Source organism: Gobio gobio (genome assembly GCF_949357685.1).
Source record: "Gobio gobio genome assembly, chromosome: 15".
In the NCBI taxonomy this organism is placed as follows: Eukaryota; Metazoa; Chordata; class Actinopteri; order Cypriniformes; family Gobionidae; genus Gobio; species Gobio gobio.
The window spans coordinates 27,746,851-27,767,102 of NC_137108.1; the positions used below are offsets into that span (position 1 = coordinate 27,746,851).

The 20,252-nt window shown below is 37.3% G+C and overlaps 2 protein-coding genes across 3 annotated transcripts in view; both read right to left on the reverse strand.

The window, feature by feature from the left end:
- cadm4 (cell adhesion molecule 4) overlaps positions 1-843 on the reverse strand; it is a gene marked incomplete at its 5' end in the record, with an annotated part of 181,897 nt that extends 181,054 nt beyond the window's left edge. Inside the window, one exon of one of the 2 annotated variants that reach the window (XM_079836367.1) lies at positions 539-843. In XM_079836367.1, coding sequence (XP_079692493.1) covers positions 539-614 — 76 coding nt within the window. The remainder of the gene's footprint in view (positions 1-538) is intronic. The other variant, XM_079836365.1, reaches the window with a different exon arrangement.
- Positions 844-7,650: 6,807 nt separating this feature from the next.
- On the reverse strand, positions 7,651-19,735 carry LOC307138191 (vascular endothelial growth factor receptor 3). The gene is made up of 7 exons (XM_079836368.1): positions 19,422-19,735; positions 17,716-17,837; positions 16,026-16,236; positions 13,685-13,839; positions 10,074-10,218; positions 8,853-8,991; positions 7,651-8,562 (listed from the first exon to the last, which is right to left on the reverse strand). The coding sequence occupies exons 1-7, from the start codon at positions 19,477-19,479 to the stop codon at positions 8,475-8,477; spliced, it is 918 nt and encodes a 305-aa protein (XP_079692494.1). The 5' UTR covers positions 19,480-19,735; the 3' UTR covers positions 7,651-8,474.
- Positions 19,736-20,252: the final 517 nt, after the last annotated feature.

A 20,252-nucleotide genomic window follows, 5' to 3' on the forward strand; every position in this document is an offset into this window, starting at 1 on the left:
TCTTGAACGACATCGGTAAATGAAAGAACAAAGCATAACGCACAATATCTGAGCAATGATGCGCGCGAGCGACAACGAAGAATGAACGCACCTGGTTAGAAATGCATCTAAAAACGAATTAGCAAGCACATATGCGTGCTGTACATGCAGTTATTGAGCGAACCCACTTTATTACTAGAGCAAACGGAGTCAGCAGAGGTGCAGGTGAGTGACGCAAACTACTGACCAAAATAATAAACGATAATTAGCCTGCAAGACACGTAATAGCAGAAAAAACGTGAACAAGAACTGTATTAGGCTCGGAAAAGCAGTTTTAATTTCACTTTCGTATAATAAAATGGAAGCTAGCTATCGTGATTTCTACAACATGTAATGCAGTCGATGTGTTTATAGGCGATGCGTAGCCTATGCCGATGTTTACCTATTCTATAGGCTACATCTCGCGATGACAACACTAGATAAATAGTTCTGTATAGTGAAACTGTATAGTGGCAAGTAAACTTTCAAAGTGTTTATAGACTGAATAAATATTTCTTACCTGTTTGCGAATAAGACAGGAGCAGTAGGAGAGAAAGGGGAGCGCAATACTTCCAAAAAGAAGAAAATGCCATCATGTGTGTTATTCCGATCTCTCTGTTAATTCCTCTTCCTTAGATAGGAATTAGAATAACATGAGCGCGCAGGCTCTCACCTACGAGTTATGTCTTTTCTCAACTCCAGTGTTTGCTGGAATCGTTGTGTGTTACATACTAGTACTCACATGCACACACAATCTGATACAAAACTCTGAATGAAAGGTGGGAAATGTAGAAGGGCCGGTTTTTCTTGGGCTCAGCTACAACCAATCGGATTTGACAATGATGAGCGCACACCCAATGGGCGGGGTAAGAGTAATATTATAAGACAAATAACCGTTTGTTTTGATCAAAAAGACAATGTGCTCTCCACCGAATTCATAGCACTGCAGCTATTGGAGTGAGTCCTAGACCTCCCATTAAATATTAACCTGATGAATTACAGCAGCGATCAATAAAGTTTTGAACGCGCTGTATATAAATAATTCGAATTTTCTGGAACACTGGGCTTTTTAATGAATCTCTAGCGTGTAATGTGGATTCCGCAGTGATAAATGGCAGATTCACTGACTGGACCAATTCAGAGCAAGGAATTAGAATGTGATTCGTTCAACTATGTGACATACGACGAACAGAAGCAACACGATAATTAGCAACCAAACTGGCATGAAACCAGCTCGAGCACGACTTCAATATCTTCCTCAAACTCACTTCACTGGCGTAATTTAAACCGCTAAGAATTTATAATCGAGTTTATAGTTTGTATTTAGCGACATCATGTGATGAATTGGAGGAATAACAGTATGGTTTTCAACACACTCAAAAAAAAAGGTTTGTGCAATTTCTAGTCTGTCAGGAGACCGGAGTTAGCATTAGCTATAATATATTTATTAGGCTATAAAATCTTGAATAGCTACAGAAAACTTGTATTGCCCATGTAGGAATAATGTTGTCACATTGAAAGAAGAATGCAAAGAATAGCCTAGTTATGACGCACAAAACAATTCAAAAATGTAAAAGATAACAACAATAGCCTATATCAAACCATTGTTCTGGCCAATGAATATTGCAAAACACATGCACCAAGCATTTATGAAAGAGAACATAATTCACCCTTTAGGTTCAAATCAATCTTCATTAGTCATACGTGCCTAAGTTTATGCTGGTGTGGTGAATATATCAGAATTTTAATTCACCATTTAAGAGGTTGTGTTTGAATTCAACATAGGCTTAACCAATGCTAATATAATATAGGCTATATGTGTGTGTGTGTGTGTGTGTGTGTGTGTGTGTGTGTGTGTGTGTGTGTGTGTGTGTGTGTGTGTGTGTGTGTGTGTGTGAGTGTGAGTGTGGGCATGTTTTCGTGAAATATCAGGACACAAATGTGTATAATGACATGGGTATGACATAGGTATTACAAAAAGAGGGTGAAATATGAGGACGTTCCCCATGTCCTCACTTTTCAAAATGATTATAAATCATACAGAACAAGTTTTTTTCACAGAAAGTGAACTGCACAGTCTCCTGTGAGGGCTAGGTTTAGGGGCAGGGGCAGTGTAAGGGGATAGAAAATACGGTTTGTACGGTATAAAAACCATTACGCCTATGGAAAGTCCTCACATTTCACAAAAACAAACGTGTGTGTGTGTGTGTGTGTGTGTGTGTGTGTGTGTGTGTGTGTGTGTGTGTGTGTGTGTGTGTGTGTGTGTGAGACAACTAGCCCCAGTCTTCCCAAGTAGCCTATATTATCTGAATTATTGAGGGTCACATTGATTTTAACATTAACACGTGTTTCTGTTAGAAGAAATCTCTGATGTTAAATGATGCAATAACAGCTGAAAAACACAAACAGAACAAATAACAAAACTGGCTGCTCCAATCTTGTTTTTGCTGTTGCCTATTGTAGACATTAATCGTTTGCCCAATTATAGTCATTCATAAAAACACAAGAAGGTTATGGACACAGACAAGCAAGAAATCGACCACCAGAAAGTCATGTTTCCCCATGCAGGATCCAAAACATTTGTTTGCTCTTTTTCTTTCCACATGTAGCTGCGCCGCATGGATGCCAGAGTAGTTTATAATTGGCCAGCAAACATCAAACCTTTTGGAAGTGTTTGGTCAGAGCGTAAATAATTTGAATTTATATAAAGGAAACTGCAAAGCCATTTAAATGAGAAAATAAGCATGACTGTTGACAGGCACCTTAGTAGGTGAGAACCTTGAGACGTGAAATATTATTTTCACACATCGATGTTTCTAGTTATAAATTGCAGCTTGTGGCATTCGAACCAAAATATTTATGCAGCAAATTAGCAGTTTTTGATTATTTCTGAGTAAACAATGCTGGGGAGAAAGGGCGTTTCTGTGGATTCGAAGTGTAGGGCATCCTCATCCTAGCACTGAAAAACTGCATGAATAAAGGCATTTAGAGCTTTTATTATTCTCTCTCTTATAAAAGTCAATTATCTATATGATGTAAATGTGAAATATGTGACACTTTTGGAGATTTTCCTGCTGCAGGCCATTTACTTTGAAGAGCCCCAAGAGAAAGCAAAATGTAAAAATGCCTTTTTCTTTTAGGTCTGTAGCCATTTCAGGTTTTCCTACTCCAAAGAGCTTGCCATGGTAATATATTCTCTATAGTTCAAGGACTTTATGAATAACCCCTGGAGAGAAATTGAGATCTTGAATAATTTGTGTAATAATATTGTTCTTGTTGTATTCCATGCCGTGTACCTTCGTTAATGAACTGTCATTGTTTAAGCACACAAAACGCAATTATTAATGGTGGCTTCTGGTCAACCACACACTGGTAATAAAACCACACAAAATGAAACACATATTACAGACAGAAGAAATGAAATGAGAAGCTATGATAATGTTTACAGTTATTAACTGCTAAAGTTAAAGCATTGGAGGGTAAAATTAAGAAACACGGTTGTGGTTATGTGTTGACTGACTGGGTATAGTCCAGGCAATTCTAGTCCATGTTGTTTGTGAAAATGTCAAACAAAGTTGGGCTTGTGGCAGCACGTAAAGATTAGATGTCACATTCTGAAAGAATACCAGGACTGCCTCAAGGCCTTTTTGATATGGGTTCCACTTTATTCATGGACTGGACAGAAATATATTTAGTTACCACCCATTGAGAGCCTGCGGTACATTTCTGGTTCAGAATAAAAATGTACCATTATTCCATATACAATATGTTTATTGCTACATCTGTATTGACGATTCTGGCTATTTGTAAGACCTTGGAATTTATTGACTAAGTGGGTTTTCATCCATTAAATCCCTTATTAAAGGTAGGTAAGAATTGGTTAAAAAACTTTTTTTCCAAATTTGTTTAAACTTTCTTTATATATCACTACATAATTAAAATGTAAGTACTCTGAAAAAGAAATTATAAAAATTGAGTGTCTGTAGACCTCTCACGACTGTTTTAAAGACAGCTCATTATTTCCATTCACTCCACCTTCTCCCTTCTGGGCTCTTTCCAAAGCCACGCCCCCAAAACACATGAACGCGCTACGTCGACCGTTATCAGCTCAGCTGAAAGACGCATTATTTACCTGAGATGAGCGGAGAAGAAGTGCATGTAGGGACATCATGTCAGAATCACATGTACTAAAAAAATCTAACTTTATCATTATGAATATAAACAAATAAGATGTCTTTTAGTACTCACTATCAAGCTAGAATACCGATACTGGTAAAGTTTAAAATACACACACAACACAGTGTCTACGACACACACAGATACAAGATAAAAACATCAGTAAACATGGGTAGAGAATATAAAAACAAACCAAAGGCGGAAATAAATGTGCAGGTAAAGTTCCCGGTGAACATGGTAAAAGAGTTTAGACAGAGGGTAGTAGCTAAAGCTATCTTAGTTCTAAAAAAAGTTCCTGGATGCGGTGTACTAGCTTTTACACATGCATTTTGTTGTCTAAAATTACATTTTGCGAAATTCAACACAACAGCGATCAACTTGAGCTAAGCATATTGGGCCCTATCTTGCACCCAGCGCAATTGACTTTGTACACCGACGCATGTGTCATTCCTATTTTGCACCCGCGCAAAGCGCGCTTTTCCCTCCACAGAAGCACGTCGCTAAACTAGTGAATGAACTTGCGCTACCTGGGCGGGTCAGCGCAAAAAAGGAGGCGTGTTCCGGCGCAAACAATCCCTGGTGCTATTTTGCTGTTCCATTAAACAATTGCGCCACTGACCAGAAAAAACCTAGTCTAAAGTCAGTGGCGCGTTGCGCGTTGTTCATTATGCTATTTTAAGGGCGCATGCTTGACCATAATGTATAGCGTGCACAACGCGCATACACTTTGCTCATGTAATCTACACAGATGCAACAGTTATTTTTGCAAATCATAAATTGTTACACTAAAAAAATATTAACACATGAGATGACGGAAATCATTGTGGTGTGCCACGAAGATGTGAAAAAATAGGCATACATCTACCTTACAAATGATTCAGGCTAATTGTAATAATTAAGGATAAGACCTGTTTGCCCAATAGTGGCAAGACATATATGTATATAAGGACATCTGACATATTGGTTTGTCCGTCAAGAACCAGGAACAAAAATCGACTGAAAAACTGAAAAAACTGAAAGACTGAAAAAAAAAAAAAGACTGTGAAATCACCTTTACCATAATGTACAACATTACAACTTCACTTCTCTGTCTTTCACTGCTCTTACAAGAACATCAGTCTCCTCAGCTGTGAACCGCTCCTGGCGTGCGCCTGGTAAATACGCCATAATAATAGCAATCCATAATGGAACTTGCGCACCTGCTTTTAAAGGGAATGTTGGATGACGCTCGGATTGGTTTATTCACGTTACGCCCAAACCACACCTATGAATAATGAAGCTACTTCAGACCAACCCATTTTAGATTTGCGCCGGGCGCAAGAGCCATTTATCCCGCCGGGAAAATAGCAACAGCGCCGAGACCCGCCCACAAAGTTACTTGCGCTTCGCGTTTTGACACTTGCGTTTCAGATCGTTAAAATAGGGCCCATTGAGTATTTATCATCTCTACTAATGGCTCGCTAAGTGTATAACATTGTAACTTTATGCTAAGTAATGTTATGTTAGCTATATTAGGCAGCTACGTGTGCTAGTGAGACATGCTTCATGAAAACATAAACCAAAAAAATGTATAATCAAAATGAAAGATTACCTGTCCAGCAGAAATACAGCCTCTTGAACTCCTCAAATCAAACTGGTGCGCCAGGGTTGCCAGGTTTTCACAACAAAAATCTCAAGCCCAATTGCTACTCAAACCTAGCCCAAAACAAGCCCAATCGTGTTTCTTCGCATTTGGGGGGTAAAATATGTCTCTTTTTGGTAGGGCTGCCTGCTAAAATTCCCAAATCCCGGGGCAAAATATCACATAATTGGGGTCGCTTCTACCCGCGGACATGAAAAACAGCCCACGGCAACAGTGTTGAAGTAGCCCGACTTGGCAACACTGGGGTGCGCGCATGTGGGCAGATCCTGGAGCATGGTAGCGAGAGAGAGTGACAGTCGCCCAAGCCAATCACTTGTTTCGTCCCAGACAAAAATAATGAGCGGTGTTTATTGCAGATTAAAAAGTCTAGAGTCACTCGATTTTTAAACTCTCTTTTTCAGAGTTCTTACATTTTAATTATGTATTGACATATAAAGAAAGTTTAAACAAATTTGGACAAAAGTGTTTTAGATCATTCTTACCTACCCTACCTACCTTTAAAATGATTTGTTCAAAAACAGATTCATTCAAGATCAAAAGGGTTGTATCCAAAGTAGCTATAGCCCATTTGGGTGGTTGCAAACATCGATGACATGTTTTGTGGGCGGAGCCTACCTGGTGGAGGAAAATGGAAGTGCTGCAGACGCCATCTTCTGGCGAGAGACAGGAAATCATTCATCGCTTACAGTTCATGGTTATTCTCTTGCGGCTAGCCATTGGCTGCGTCCGAAAACCTAGACAACTGACTCGTTGCCTCGCTGCCTTATCAGACAATGGTTTGTAAGGCAGTGTTTGTGCATACGAAACTAATTTCGGACAGACTTCTTAGGCAGTGTAACCGTTTAGTGATCTACAGCAAAATAGAGAGAGCTTTGGTGAGAACTAAACAAATATTTAACAACTACAATTGTAATTTCTCGCTAGAAATGACATCAGAAGTAGAAAATTATGGTAAAAAAAAAACGTACATTTACTCACAAACTGACCAGCAAACGCAACTTTCGGTCGCCATCTTTTTTCCCCAGCTCTACTGTCACAGAATGGAAAGCACGGGATTGTGAGATATCAAAGGCAGCGAAGGATACAAATATGCTGCCTTAAAAAATCGATCAGATGAAGGTATCTTTGGAGACAGGAAGTGAAGCTAACATTTGATTGGGACGTGCCTTGGTGCCTTCCTGCCTTGAAATGTGTCCTCCGAAGGCAGCATTTTCCAGGTTTCGGACGCTGCCATTGAGTGTAGGTTGTAGGCCTATACTCATTATTGAGATGCATTATGGGATAGAATAAGTGCACTTGATAATATGCACTATTGTTTCAGACACCAATACAAATGGCTGTCCCCTCAAATAGTGTACTATATTAGGGTATAGGGGGTGATTTTGAACAAGCCCAAGTTGTTATGAGTGAGTCATTGAATTATTCATTCAACCGAATCACTTAAACAGTGTGACGGTCATTAAGCAACAATGGTTGACTGCTTTGATTCCACTTTTGAATTTGTTTGGTTGGAAAATAGACAAAGTAACTGACAATATTTTGTCTGAAATGTAAGTTACTTTGTGTTAAAGGGATAGTTCTCCAAAAATAAAAATGATCCCTTAATTTACTCACCCTCACCCTCAAGCTTTTTAAAGGGAGTGGTACCTTACATTTTGAAGCCCGAAAAAGTGCATCCATCCATCATAAAAGTAATCCATACAACTCCAGCGTGTTAATAAATGCCTTCTGATCCGAAGCGATACGTTTTTTAAAGATTTTTTTTATAACTTTATAAACTTCAACAAATCAACCAGCCAATTGTGTATCAGAACTCTTGAGAACTCACAGGTATTTATTAATATCTCAGAAGTTTGAAAATGGAAATATCTTTTTATAAACAGTGGCAATGCCATTTACATAGAGATGAACTCTCTTGAGATTTCTTGACAAAGTTGAGCATACATGAATGTCTATCTTAATTAGATCAGTAACAACACTGGAGGGTGATTATGCTGTAAAGTCATTTTAATAGCTTTAAATTCAAAGATATGGAAAAATCTAACTTGTGTAAAAAAAAGTGCAACAGTTTCAAAGTGCTTCTAGAGTAATTGGTTCAGTGTAAATTTGGATCTTATCTACTGTTCTTTCAAGTGAAACAGAATAATATATACTTATGCAAAGCAATACCCCCAACATTTTTTTTTACATCGGACTAAATGATCGTACAGCTTGCAGACAGTGTTTATTCCTAAAAAGAAATGTTAATAAGTTGAAAGAAATAAGCCAACCCGAGACTGGTGGGAAGAAAGAACCCTTCAATGTCACCTCACAAAAGCATCTTTTCAGCATTTCTCAATTTTGCAGGGTTGTTGAATCAATACAGAGAAAATTGCACACCTTTTGTTGAAGAGCATTGCTGCCCTCCACACTGGAAAGGACCCACGGTAAAACCATAATTTGTCCCATCTTTGTAAGCCTTTTCGATTTCCCGCATAGACAGTCTCCAAATTATATATCTGAATAAAGACCCAAGAGCAAAACTATGGGCAAAGCTTTCATTAACTCCCTTCTACTCTGAATACCCAATATTCCTTAATCTTTTTCTCTTGTCTTCTTTTCTCTGCTCTCCTTTCCAGTCCTCCATCAATCTCACTCTTTACACAAGCGGCTGCTTGTCACCAGTGGTGGAGGGCAGTGACTCCACGCTGGATCTGTAGATGGGTTTCTTCTGGGAACGGTCATCACTGAGAGGACGAGAGAAGGAAATACGACAGAGTTGAGTGTTTTATCTGGCAGAATAAGAAAATATGTGGGCCTGAGGGAGGGATGTAGTTATTGAGACAGTTATTTGCACATAGACTAGCCTGCCTCGACAGCTTTGAGGGAGTGAGAGAAGTGGACATCAGCGTCTACTGATGCTCACAGTAATACACAGACTCCACTCAACATGATAAAGGAGGGATGAAGGTCAAACACCCACATGAATCACTGCACATTTCCAGACAACATGACAAGGGTGATTTGGAGGACTTACATGGGTCCCTTGTGCTTCCTCTGATTGGCTCGGTGGCAGAGGAAAGCGGCCATGGATATTAGAACCACCATAAGGACCAACACAGCACCAGATACCATGAGAATATGGCCGGTGGTTGACTCATACCATGCTGCATCCTCTAAAAGAAAGACAAATTAACATATTTTACATCTGTCAAACTGTCTGTTTTGAAAAAAGAACAACAACTAAAAAACCGAATCAAACATTTCAACCTGATTAACATTGGTATTAGTTGCTAAGGCTTGAGCAGGTTGAGGCTTGATTGAGGATAATTGTCAACATTAAATCAAATTCAACCCTATTTACTTCCTTAATCCAGTTCTTATTGTGAATGATTCATCGGTGCACGTTAGTGCAATAACATCTAATGACTTCTTAGTCTTCCAATCATAATGTAATAACTTGCTCTTTCTTTGAAATGACTCTCCTTTTCTGCTCATATGAATTTTATTCCACTGCTTTTTGCACTTTAAATCTACTTGATAACAGTGGCTGATTTAAATTGTGGTTCCTCTGACCATTTCTAAGAGCAATTACGAAATATCCATATACATATTGAACATTGTCCAAAGGCGAAAAAATATTGCAAGACATTAAGGCACAATTAGACAATCATCTGTAAAGCTGCTGTGAAACATTATGGATTGTGAAAAGTGCACAATCAATAACAATAACTTGAGATATATACGTTTTTAAAGCTATAATGCTCAGTTTTAAGAGCATGGAAGATGTTATGCATGCTGTGCAGACATACAGTACGTATGTTCCTGACTCAAAGAAAACTGGCTTTGTTTATCATTTCAAAATGAAGAAATATGTCATATTATGGAAGTTAAATAAGGTCACAAGGTATTCGCAATATTATTGTCTTATAATTGAAAATTGGACAGATAGATCAAAAAGGGATTTTGGTTGCTGAATAGTTGCTAGTGCCATTGGATATAAAATGAAACATTCAAATTATGAACATATTGTACATCAGGGGTTCTTCTACTCTGGCCCTTGACATCCACTTTCCTGTAGATTAGTTCCAACCCAAATCAAACACACCTGAACAGGCTAATCAAGGTCTTCAAGATTACTAAAACGTTTGATCAAGGTTGGAGCTAAACGCTGCAGGAAAGTGGACCTCTATGGCCAGAGTTGAGAAGCCCTGCTGTATATGTTCTCCACAAGCCGCACACTTTTGTCAGCTCTGACCTGGTAGAACAGTGATGCTGATTGTACGTTTCTTCATGAGGGACCGCACAGTGGGCGACTGAGCTGAACAGGTGTATCTCCCTCCATTCTGATCCCTCATATTGTTCAGCTTCAACTTATTGGAGGGCAAAATCCAGTCCTCTCCCTTGATATAAAATAGACACACAGAGGTTATAGAGAAGTGAAAAGCAAAGCAGGAACTACAAGCTTTGACGTGAGAAAGTTAAGGCAGAAGTAATAATTCTTAGGAAGGGAATCATGCAAGAGGGTGAATTCCCACTTTCAACTTTTCGAATCGAAAATAGCCTACAACAGAAATGAAAAGGAGAATTTTTTTTCCCCCCTAAGAATCCATGTGCCATTAACAATAAATAATGTTAGCGATTATGAAAGAGTGATGATGAAAAAAATAAAACATAACACCATACAATTCAAGGAAACAAATGCCTGTACAAAAACCACTCAGAACACATCATAACTATACAAATGCTTTTGGCACAAGAGGGACTTCTGCAGCCTGCCAACAAAGTCCATTTCAATTTAAATGAAAGTGAATTAAGAGGATTCCCAGTCAAGCCAAAATCTGGCCAAAGCACCATTGTTTGAGCTAATCCGTTGGCTCCAAGCGTCTTCCTGTTTCCTCCGCTGGAGTGCAGACAGAGCACAATAAACAGGTAGCTGCTATACATCAGGCCGTGGAAGCTTGTTTTCTGGTCTACTCTATTTATAAGAATCTACTTTTATGCATTCTTGCCTTGGCTAACAATTTGAATGGCATACATTTGAAGCCATATTGACTAAGCATAAACATGCCCTTGCATAATATTTATTTGAAGCCGAGGGGGTTTTAACTGTCAGAGAATGATAGTGCACATTTTTGATGCGGCGGAGGACAGACTGACATCCTGAATAACAGGAGTGACTCATTCTGGACTTCCATTTTCATGAAATTCTATGGTCATCGATCACCCACACCATGACATTTTGAGGGACTTTTTTGGAGAACAAGAGCATGGGCTGTGCTTTCTACAGCAGGTTACATGTACACTAGTCAAGATTAGTATGTTAAACAGTTAAACACGTTTACTTTTTGTCATAAGCCTATGGTGGGTGAATTAAATTTTACTGGCCTTACCAGAATACATTTGGTACAGTCCCTGAAATGATTTTCATTGACAATATAATATAACAAAACAATATATACAGGTTCTCTGTTTGTTTCTGTTTTGGGTGTGTTTGTCACCTGTGTGGTATTCCAGAAAGCAGGTTATGTGACATAACTGGGTATGTTTAAGAGTAAGTAAGCAGGTAACCTAAACTTTCTGTTCCAAAAACGGAGGTAACTTCCAGGGTACGAAGACATAGCAACTCACTCTCTGAACATAACCTACGGAGCAGGTTATGTTCAAGGCGTTAGTTTGCTTAAGAGGTATTCAAATGTGTGTTATATAAATGAACAGAGTGTCTATTTACACCAAGTGCAAATAGTGCGCCTTTTTGTCAAGCACTATTCACACTACCTCCACCCAACAATGCCTGGTTGAGCCACACAAGATTACAAAAGACACATGTATTTCAACGTCTTCAGTGGTGTGGTCAGTAGAGCATAAGGCTCAAGGAACTTGGTTTTGACGCGATCGACCCCGGTTCGAATCCTTTTGCTGAGCTCTCTCTTCTCCCTTTTCCCATCACATATCACATCGGAAAGGCATTTACTTTCAATAACAATGAAGAAAATGTTCTAAAAGTGGAAATAAAGTGCATAACGAAATTTTTAATCATAATAAGAGTATTTATTGGGTACGGTTAGAGGTAGGTGTAGGTACTAGGGCTTTTATTGTCCCATTAAGGTGGCATCCATTTAATAATTTTAATAAATATAATCATTTACACTCTATGTTATTATTGCATCCTGTTAATGTACAACAATACTGAAGTGCAAATAGTATGTATCTGCCAAAATAAAGTATAAATAGCATCTAATTACTATTTACACATATTTGCAAGTTTAAGAACACTAAATAGAATATATCACTATTTTCACTTAGTGTAAATAGCCTCTATTAATATAACTAAATTTGTTAGATAGTTACATTTATATAATATATACGATATTATATATTAATTCTAAAGCACTATTATATCAAGGTAATGTTTAAATGTTAATTCAAATATATGTATTATTTATTTTATAGTCATCTCACACATGGATCTGCATTCAATTAATTAGCATCTAACAAACAATATAATCCTTATTCCCAGTGGATAAAGATTACTTATCAAACGAAAAGATTGAAAAAATGATTGCACAACCACCAAATAGATGGCAATGTGCATTAAGTAGGTTAGGTAAATCGCCATTAAACAAAAGCTTTTTCTTAGCTTCTGTTTCCATTGTGAATCATCGATTCATCGCTCTGTTGAGAATATATTGCGTGTTAACCAGGAACATACTCTGAGTTGTCTGAACTTACTCCGGGACTCGTTTTTGGAACAAACATACCTCAACTAAGCAAAGTTTGGGTTAATCAACAGAGAGGTCCGAGTTAAATGTGACGGTAAGTCCTTGCTTTCTGCAATAGTTTAGTTCTGTTTATTTCCATTCACTTTGTTTCCATGGTTTTTCATTGATTGTTTGAGCCGTTGCACTTGTCATTCATTTTGTTGATTAGTTTCCATCTATTTAAGCCCTGTGTTTTGTTCTGTTCATTTGTCCGTTCACGTTGCTTAATACTCGGTTGTTCTGTTCCTGTTTTGTGCCCAGAGTTTTTTTGTTTTGTATGTTAAAGTTTAATAAATGTACTGCCTGCGACTAGATCCTGCCTCTCACCTCTTCACTGCAACCGACCATGACAATAACATAATATAAATTATACAGGATATACATACATTTTAGTGACTCAATTTGAGGAATATTTCACGTGATGCCACATGGTGAAAGAAAACACTTCTAGACATCATAGATAGCGAAGAAGACATTTGAGTCACAACAGATGTTTTCTTCAGCAAACATCTGTCATGACTCATGTGGCTTTAGTCCTTTGATTTGAATCGCTTGGGTCCGTTATATCAGTGGGGGCCCAATCATCTTTCTCACAATTCTACTTAAACTTCTACTCGAACCATAACATTAAATAATCAGCCACTGGAAAGTAACTGGGCCCTGGTGAGTTTTATTTTCTCACCAAAGCCAATTTTTGCTCACATTTGGCTGCAACGCCGGGTGCACAAAGCTCATAAATAAACTTATTTTTTTTCTAAATCTGAACTGATCGAGGGAGTGTAGACTAGACATAACCTCTGGACACTCCTTAGTGCAGATCCACCGTACACTGTTCCTGGCTTAGCACATTTCCTGTTCTAATTAAATGAGTTGACAACTTTCACAGCCTTTTCCCCAGACCAGAGAGACTAAGCTTATTTTCACTTCAACAGGACTTTATTAAGTAAGCTGGCCTTCCAGGTCTTTCTCTCAGATGTATGACAAACCTACTATTACGTGGAAACAGGCAACTGCAGTCCCAAAACAACAGTAATGTAGCAGACAGAGTAATGTATCATGTTAAAAAAACTGCTTTGAGGGACAATGCATTAGATAGTAAATCTGTCACCTCTTTAGCCCAGTAGTACTCAGGTGCCTCGGAAGCTGAAGTAGAACATTCCAGCTCCACATCATCGCCTAATCGTACTTTGAGGTCCTGCACCGAGTTGGAATAACGTGTTAAGTATCCTAAACCAGCCTTGTGCACTGCCACCTCCCGCATATCTGTGAGAAAAAGAGAGAGAACATATGAGGATAAAAAGGATTAGTCAAAACAGCTCTGCTCCTGGATTCATTTGCATAGCATAAAAACAAGGATGTAGGTCATGGAAATATTTAATACTTTTATTCAGCAAGGATGCTTTAAATTGATTAAAAGTGAAAGTAAAGAATTTGAGACTTTTACAAAAACTGTTTCAAATAAATGATGTTCTTTTAAAAGACGAATCCTGAATATGTTCAGCTTTCACAAAAATATTAACTTTTTCAACATTGATGACAATAATAAAAAGATATGTTTCCTAAGCACCAAATCAGCATATAATCATAGCATATTAGAATGACTTCTGAAGGATCATGTGACATTGAAGACTGGAGTAATGATGCTGAAAATTCAGCTTTATCACCAAATACATTTATTTTAAAATGGTAATAATATTTCACAATATTACTGTTTTCACTGTTTGTTTGTTTTTGCTCAAATAAATGCAGCCTTGGTGAGCTTTCCCTTACGAAAAAGAAGTATACTTCAAGTTAATTTTATGAAGTATACTTAAGTAAAGTTCAAGTATATTTTACTTTATGTAGTAAGCATACTAATATCAGTGTACTAGTTGTAAACTTGTAAGTGTAACTATTTCAATACTGCTTGCTTGGGACTAAATTGGCCCACTTTTTACTATATAAAAGTATAAGTTTAAATGTACTATAAATGTAATGGTAATAGACTTTAAGTGCACAACTAGTTCACAACTATGTTTCTTATTTCTACTGCATCTGTACTACAAGTGAACTTATAAGTATACAAGTAGTTTAATATTTTAATACTTGTAGTAATTTGTTTAGTTTATGAAAGTAAAATGTGAAGTTTAGTAGTTTATACTGCATGTATAGCCTACTTGTACATTTTCTTTAAGTGAACATAACATACTTATAGTTTACTATCTATATTTTATTTTTGCATTTTAAGTATACTGTGTTCCTATTTAGGTATACATTTTTTATACTTGAAATATACCTTTAACAGTACTTTAACTCTTTTCATTTTAAAAACATTTTATTCTAGCTTTATGCATCTTTTTTTTTTATCAACACTTGAATTTAAAGTAAGTTTCATGTAAAAAAAAAAAGAAAAAAAAGAAAAATTTAAAACAAAAAGCTGAGGAAATTGCATGTTTGTCAAATACTACGTCCGGATGGAATTAAGAATGATGGAGTAGATTGAGTCCATCTACACCCCCAAAGCTTCACAGTCGTTTCCTCTTCATGGATTCGACATTTCATTCGGTAACATTAGACATTTTGGATTTATATGCTGTTTATTGATTGATGATTATTTTTCGTTATTTTACATAAGCAATTTTCTATCACTTGTTTCTTCTTCTTCACCTGTGTTTTGATCTGGAGATTCTGTACTAGAAAATGCGTAATAGCACCCTATACCGTATGGATAGCTGAAAAATTCAGTCAGTGGCGGGCAAAGAGTAAAGTAGATTTTAAGTAAATTCCTTTGTACACTACCAGCAGACTAGCCTACACAAAAATAGAATTAGATACTCAGATACTCAGAATTAGGAACATATCTGTTTTAAGTATATTTCTGGAAGTACATAAAAAGTAGACTGAAAGTACACTTTCTTATAAAAAAAAAAAGAAGTATACTAATAGCACACTTGAATAAAGTTATTTTTCGTAAGGGTAAGCGACTTGCCAACAACAAATTGGCAGTGGAACTTCTTGGTGACAACAATGGATTATTATCAACGATTATAGCATTTTAAGTCCAGGTTGACTGTAATAATACATTGTGGGCATGGATCATCTTGTCACCATCTGATTATTCATATCGAACATCTCTGTATAGCTCCATCTGTTTTTTTTTTTCGTTCAGTTTTTCCAATAAATCACCATTGTCAACTCATCCCTGGGCACTGCAAAACCCCCAATCAATATCAATATTGATTTTGTCATCTTGGGAGATAAAGAGTTTTATTTGTCATCGGATCTTTAAATCCCAAATATAAAAAGTCCTTGTGACAAAATGTCAGATGCAACTGGCCTCACACGCAACAATGGAAAGATTGAAGCATCTGGACAATCTAGACATATATGGATCAATGTACGCATGTAGCAATCAATGGGGATTTGCATCACAAAATATCTTCATGCAGCCCATGACGTCTCTTACTCACAGTGGATGGGGATGGTGAGGGGCTGGGAGGAATTGTCTGGTGCAAAACTGTTCTCAGAGACACAGCGGTATGGACCCTCAGACCAGGACTGGATGCTGGCGATGAAGAGGCGCAGTCTGTCCTCCTCCCTTCTCACATCCACATCATACAGAAAACACCGGCGGTAGAAATACTCCTGATCCATCTCCAGACGATACCACATCTTTGAGTACTGGGGGGGAAAAAAGAAAGAAATATTTTACTCCAAAAGACTACTTACATAAAATGCATATAAATATCAGTTGTCACTCTGTGTCTCCCAATAATATGTCTTAATAGGGTGATATTTAAATGCTTAGTTTTATGATCAAAGCTCTGTAGTTGGACAAAACAACAATGGAAAGCGATACAATGTTATATAAGATGTACATGTTCTGTTGTATCATATTTGATACTCACAAATTAACATGATAACATGAAGGGGGGAAAAAAGATGTATGGATAGTCAAGTAAACCTAAGTTGCATCAGTCCAGTTTTCATCTTGAAGTATTACTTTATAAAAATCAGTAACAAATTCACACCAAAAAGACACATGCACCATGACCTGTAGCTGAACATATTTAGAGTTATACTAAAAATGGAATGGGTACATAGGTAGCCAGAGAGGAAGTGAGGTCAGGTGTAATGATGGAAGCAAACAATTTTTGACCGTGTCAGGAGTGGCTATGAAGATTACTATGTGTTTGAGCATCGTAACTGTTACAAATAAAGGTGATAAATGAAGTGCTTCGTTTTGGATCCCACGCGTGACGTCACATAACCCTACAACACCTCTAGCCTAAGTGACAAGATGGTCTTTTGTCGCTTCAAGGCCTTTTACTTGCTAAAAAAGTAAACCTATTAATAAGACAACAGAAGGCATGTAGTAGGTCGTGTACAACAGGTTTATCATCAAGGTTTTGATCATTTAGAGGCCTCAGAAATGTGCGTGTCAAATATGATACAGGAGGCTACAGTAGGGAACACTTGCCAAATTTGATGAAATATGCTACACTTGGAGGAATCGGACTATTCGGGGAAATGGCACTTGGGTCTCACTAACACAGGTTAATGAGGGCTTGCAAAACAAAACATCTGTCTTTGTGATTGGTGGTATGGAAATCCTTTTTTTTTTTGCTCGAATGCATTTAGATAGCTGGAAAATGTGACAAACAGACTCCGCACTGACAGAAGCAGCAGATGTTGTGAATTCTCCAAAGGCCCCTCACTGCCAGATACTAATTAAACCCAGAATAACAGCTCTCAGAAACTCACTAAAACACACACTGCCTCCTGCTGTCTAAACACCAATTGCAGCCTTGATCCCCAGACAAATACATTCAAAATAATATTGTTCTTTATTTGTGATTGCCCTATAAGATTGTTTACAAAATCACGAGAGCATTTGTGTTGATATTTGAGAGTAAGTGTCCTTGACAGATATGTTTGCAATTTTAGATCTCTCGCTTTCTGTTTCTACAGTAATCAGACCGGCGGCACTGCAGGGGACGTGCACAGACAGCAACAATAACCTAAATCCTTCTCATTTCCCATGGGAAACAAGGTGTCATTTCGGTTTCAATCGGCGGTTTTCTTGACATTTACAGACAAGTGCACGTCAAAGAAAATTGTGTACCAGACGTTTCCTTGCTATTGTGTAAGTGACCTTACCTTAGAGAACCTCTGAAAGTGCACTGTGCTCATGTTCAGATCAGATTCTGTATCCACGCACTCCAATGTCACATCCTGTCCTTCCAGAACCGGCTCAGATGGACCTTTTACCTCCAAAGAAGCTGAAAAACCAAAAACAATATTACATTAGCTAATTTGGTAACACTTTAGTACGGGGAACACATATTCAGGATTAACTATGACTTTTGCTTCAATAAGCTTCTAATTTACCACTTATTGATAGTTAGTAAGGTAGTTTTTGTAGTGTTTAAGTTTAGGTCATTAATATGTGCTTTATAAGTACTAATAAACAGCCAATATCCTAGTAATATGCATGCTAATAAGCAACTAGTTAATGGTGAGACTTGAACTCTGCTAGTTTTGTAGAATAAAGCGACAATTGCATCTATATGGGATACTAAAAAACCTAATTTGTTTAGTATCTCATTTGTCACTCTGATCAGATATGTAACATACATCAGTGCATGTAATTATATGTAAAGTCTAAACAGCTAGTTTTTGTGATGTAAAAAACCGAAACGAAGATAAATCATTTCAGAACTTTTTCACAGTTCATGTAAAAAAGACAACCTATGCAATGCCGCCGAAAACTCTCGCAATTTAACACATCTAGCACGTTTTTGCAGAGAAGAGTGGGAAAATATTACCAAGCCGAGACGTGTCAAGCTAATATACTCAGACAACAGAGAGACTGAGACAGACTCCTATCCAGGGCTGTAATAAAACCAAAAGGTGCTTTAACTAAGTATTAGTTCAGGGGTGTGCACACTTATGAAGTTATTACACTTTATTTTTTTCTCTAAAGTGTGTTACTTTGGTTTTCAGTGGCATTGCGTAGATGGTACAAAAGTTCTGATATGATTTATTTTGGTTTCATTTTATGTCACAAAGAAAACTGCTGTTTTAACAGGGCTGTACAGACTTTTTATATCCACTCTAGTGGCCAGAATATTCTCTATTATTTATAAACTTCCTGGTCTGTGCACTTTATTGACATATACCAGCCATGACAGCAACATGAACATGCTATCTGATGTGTAGTGTAGTGAAATTGAAGCAAACACTGTATAAATACAGAAATGCAATTCATGTTTTCTTCGTCTTAGTCTCACGTGCAATGTCAATGAAAAAGTTATTATTGTCAAAGAAAACAATGTGAATGTTTCCTTCAAATGTCGTCTAACTGGTTGGGTCAAGATGGTGAGCATTAGGTAAGGTGTCAAATTCCTAGTCTTAATTGCTGTAGGCGTCTTGTATACGTCCTGTGTAAAATGATAAATTTCACATTGAAAAGGCAATCTTCATGGGGCTTTTGATAATATATATCGATAAGTTAAGGTATATGATAAGCCTATATATCGTTGTATTACAACCCTGTAACGTAACAAAAACAGAAACACTTTCGTTTTCAACTGCAAAAATCCCCTAGTATTACCCCGGACAATTGTTGGTTGTTCAGACGAATTCAATTTCGAGGTATGCAATTCTATCAGCCAGCAATAAAAAAAACGTTTTATTTAGGTCTATTTCACATTTCGTACCTCTCAGTCTCACTTGATTATTTTGTTGTTGTTTTTTATATAGGCTACTAACACGTGGTACACGAACATTGATTTTAGGTTGAAACAGTAAAATGCTTTCAAAAAATAATGGTTTTGCGAAGACATAAGTAAAATGTTATTTACCAGTGGTTCTTTGGAGGAAGGCGAACGCCAGAACTGCGAGGAGAGTATAGTATTTCATCTTGACGTATCTTGACTTCTGCGTTTGAGAACCGAGAAGAACTCCCAAAATGAAAGTTTGAAACACAATTTATGAGCGCGAAAGAAGGTGGAGCTTAACGTGCTATGTTTCTTTTGTTTTTATTACAAAGATGCAATAATATAATGTTAGCATAATTTGTTATTTGTTATATCAAAATTACCAAAATACTAAAAGAGAAGGATATCTTGTGCATGGCCTCAAAACAAAGTCCCCATAAAAATTTAGTTTAAGCATCACTTGTCTCTAGGATAATCTATGTTCATAGGGTGAGGCACCACAGTGTTTTTTTTTTTGTGTGCGTGATAAAAGTCTGATATGTGAATCTGTCATGATAATAAAAATGACATTAGACCTTCTAATACTTTTATTCGTATTTACCCGATGTAACGTTTGAAGTTAAATACAACCCAGTGCAAAGTAAAATATTGCCTAATGTTGCTAGGCAACATTTGGGAACAACACTGAAAATATCAAGCTAAAATAAAAATGCTGCACTTGCTCAAATGCGTTTTTAAAGAAACGCACTCCCTGCACGTGGAAGTTGCGCGGGCATGTTTGTTGTCGAGGTGAAATATATCTGGGAGTAGCTATAATATTACTTTCTCTTACTTACAAATGATACTGAACTGGAGGGAAGAGAAATAATAATAATAATAATAAACACGTATAATGTTAGTAGACAGCCAAGGAAATTTGAAGAGGGCAGAACAGTATATAGGAAACTATGGAAATGCCCTAGTCTAAAGTTCATT

Coding starts and splice junctions, on each gene's coding strand:
- LOC307138191 (XM_079836368.1), bottom strand. CDS start 19,479: ATGAAATACTATACTCTCCTCGCAGTTCTGGCGTTCGCCTTCCTCCAA. Junction 10,219..13,684: donor AGTACTACTGGGCTAAAGAG/GTGACAGATTTA, acceptor TTTTATATCAAG/GGAGAGGACTGGATTTTGCC. Junction 8,992..10,073: donor CAGCATCACTGTTCTACCAG/GTCAGAGCTGAC, acceptor TCTTTCTTTTAG/AGGATGCAGCATGGTATGAG.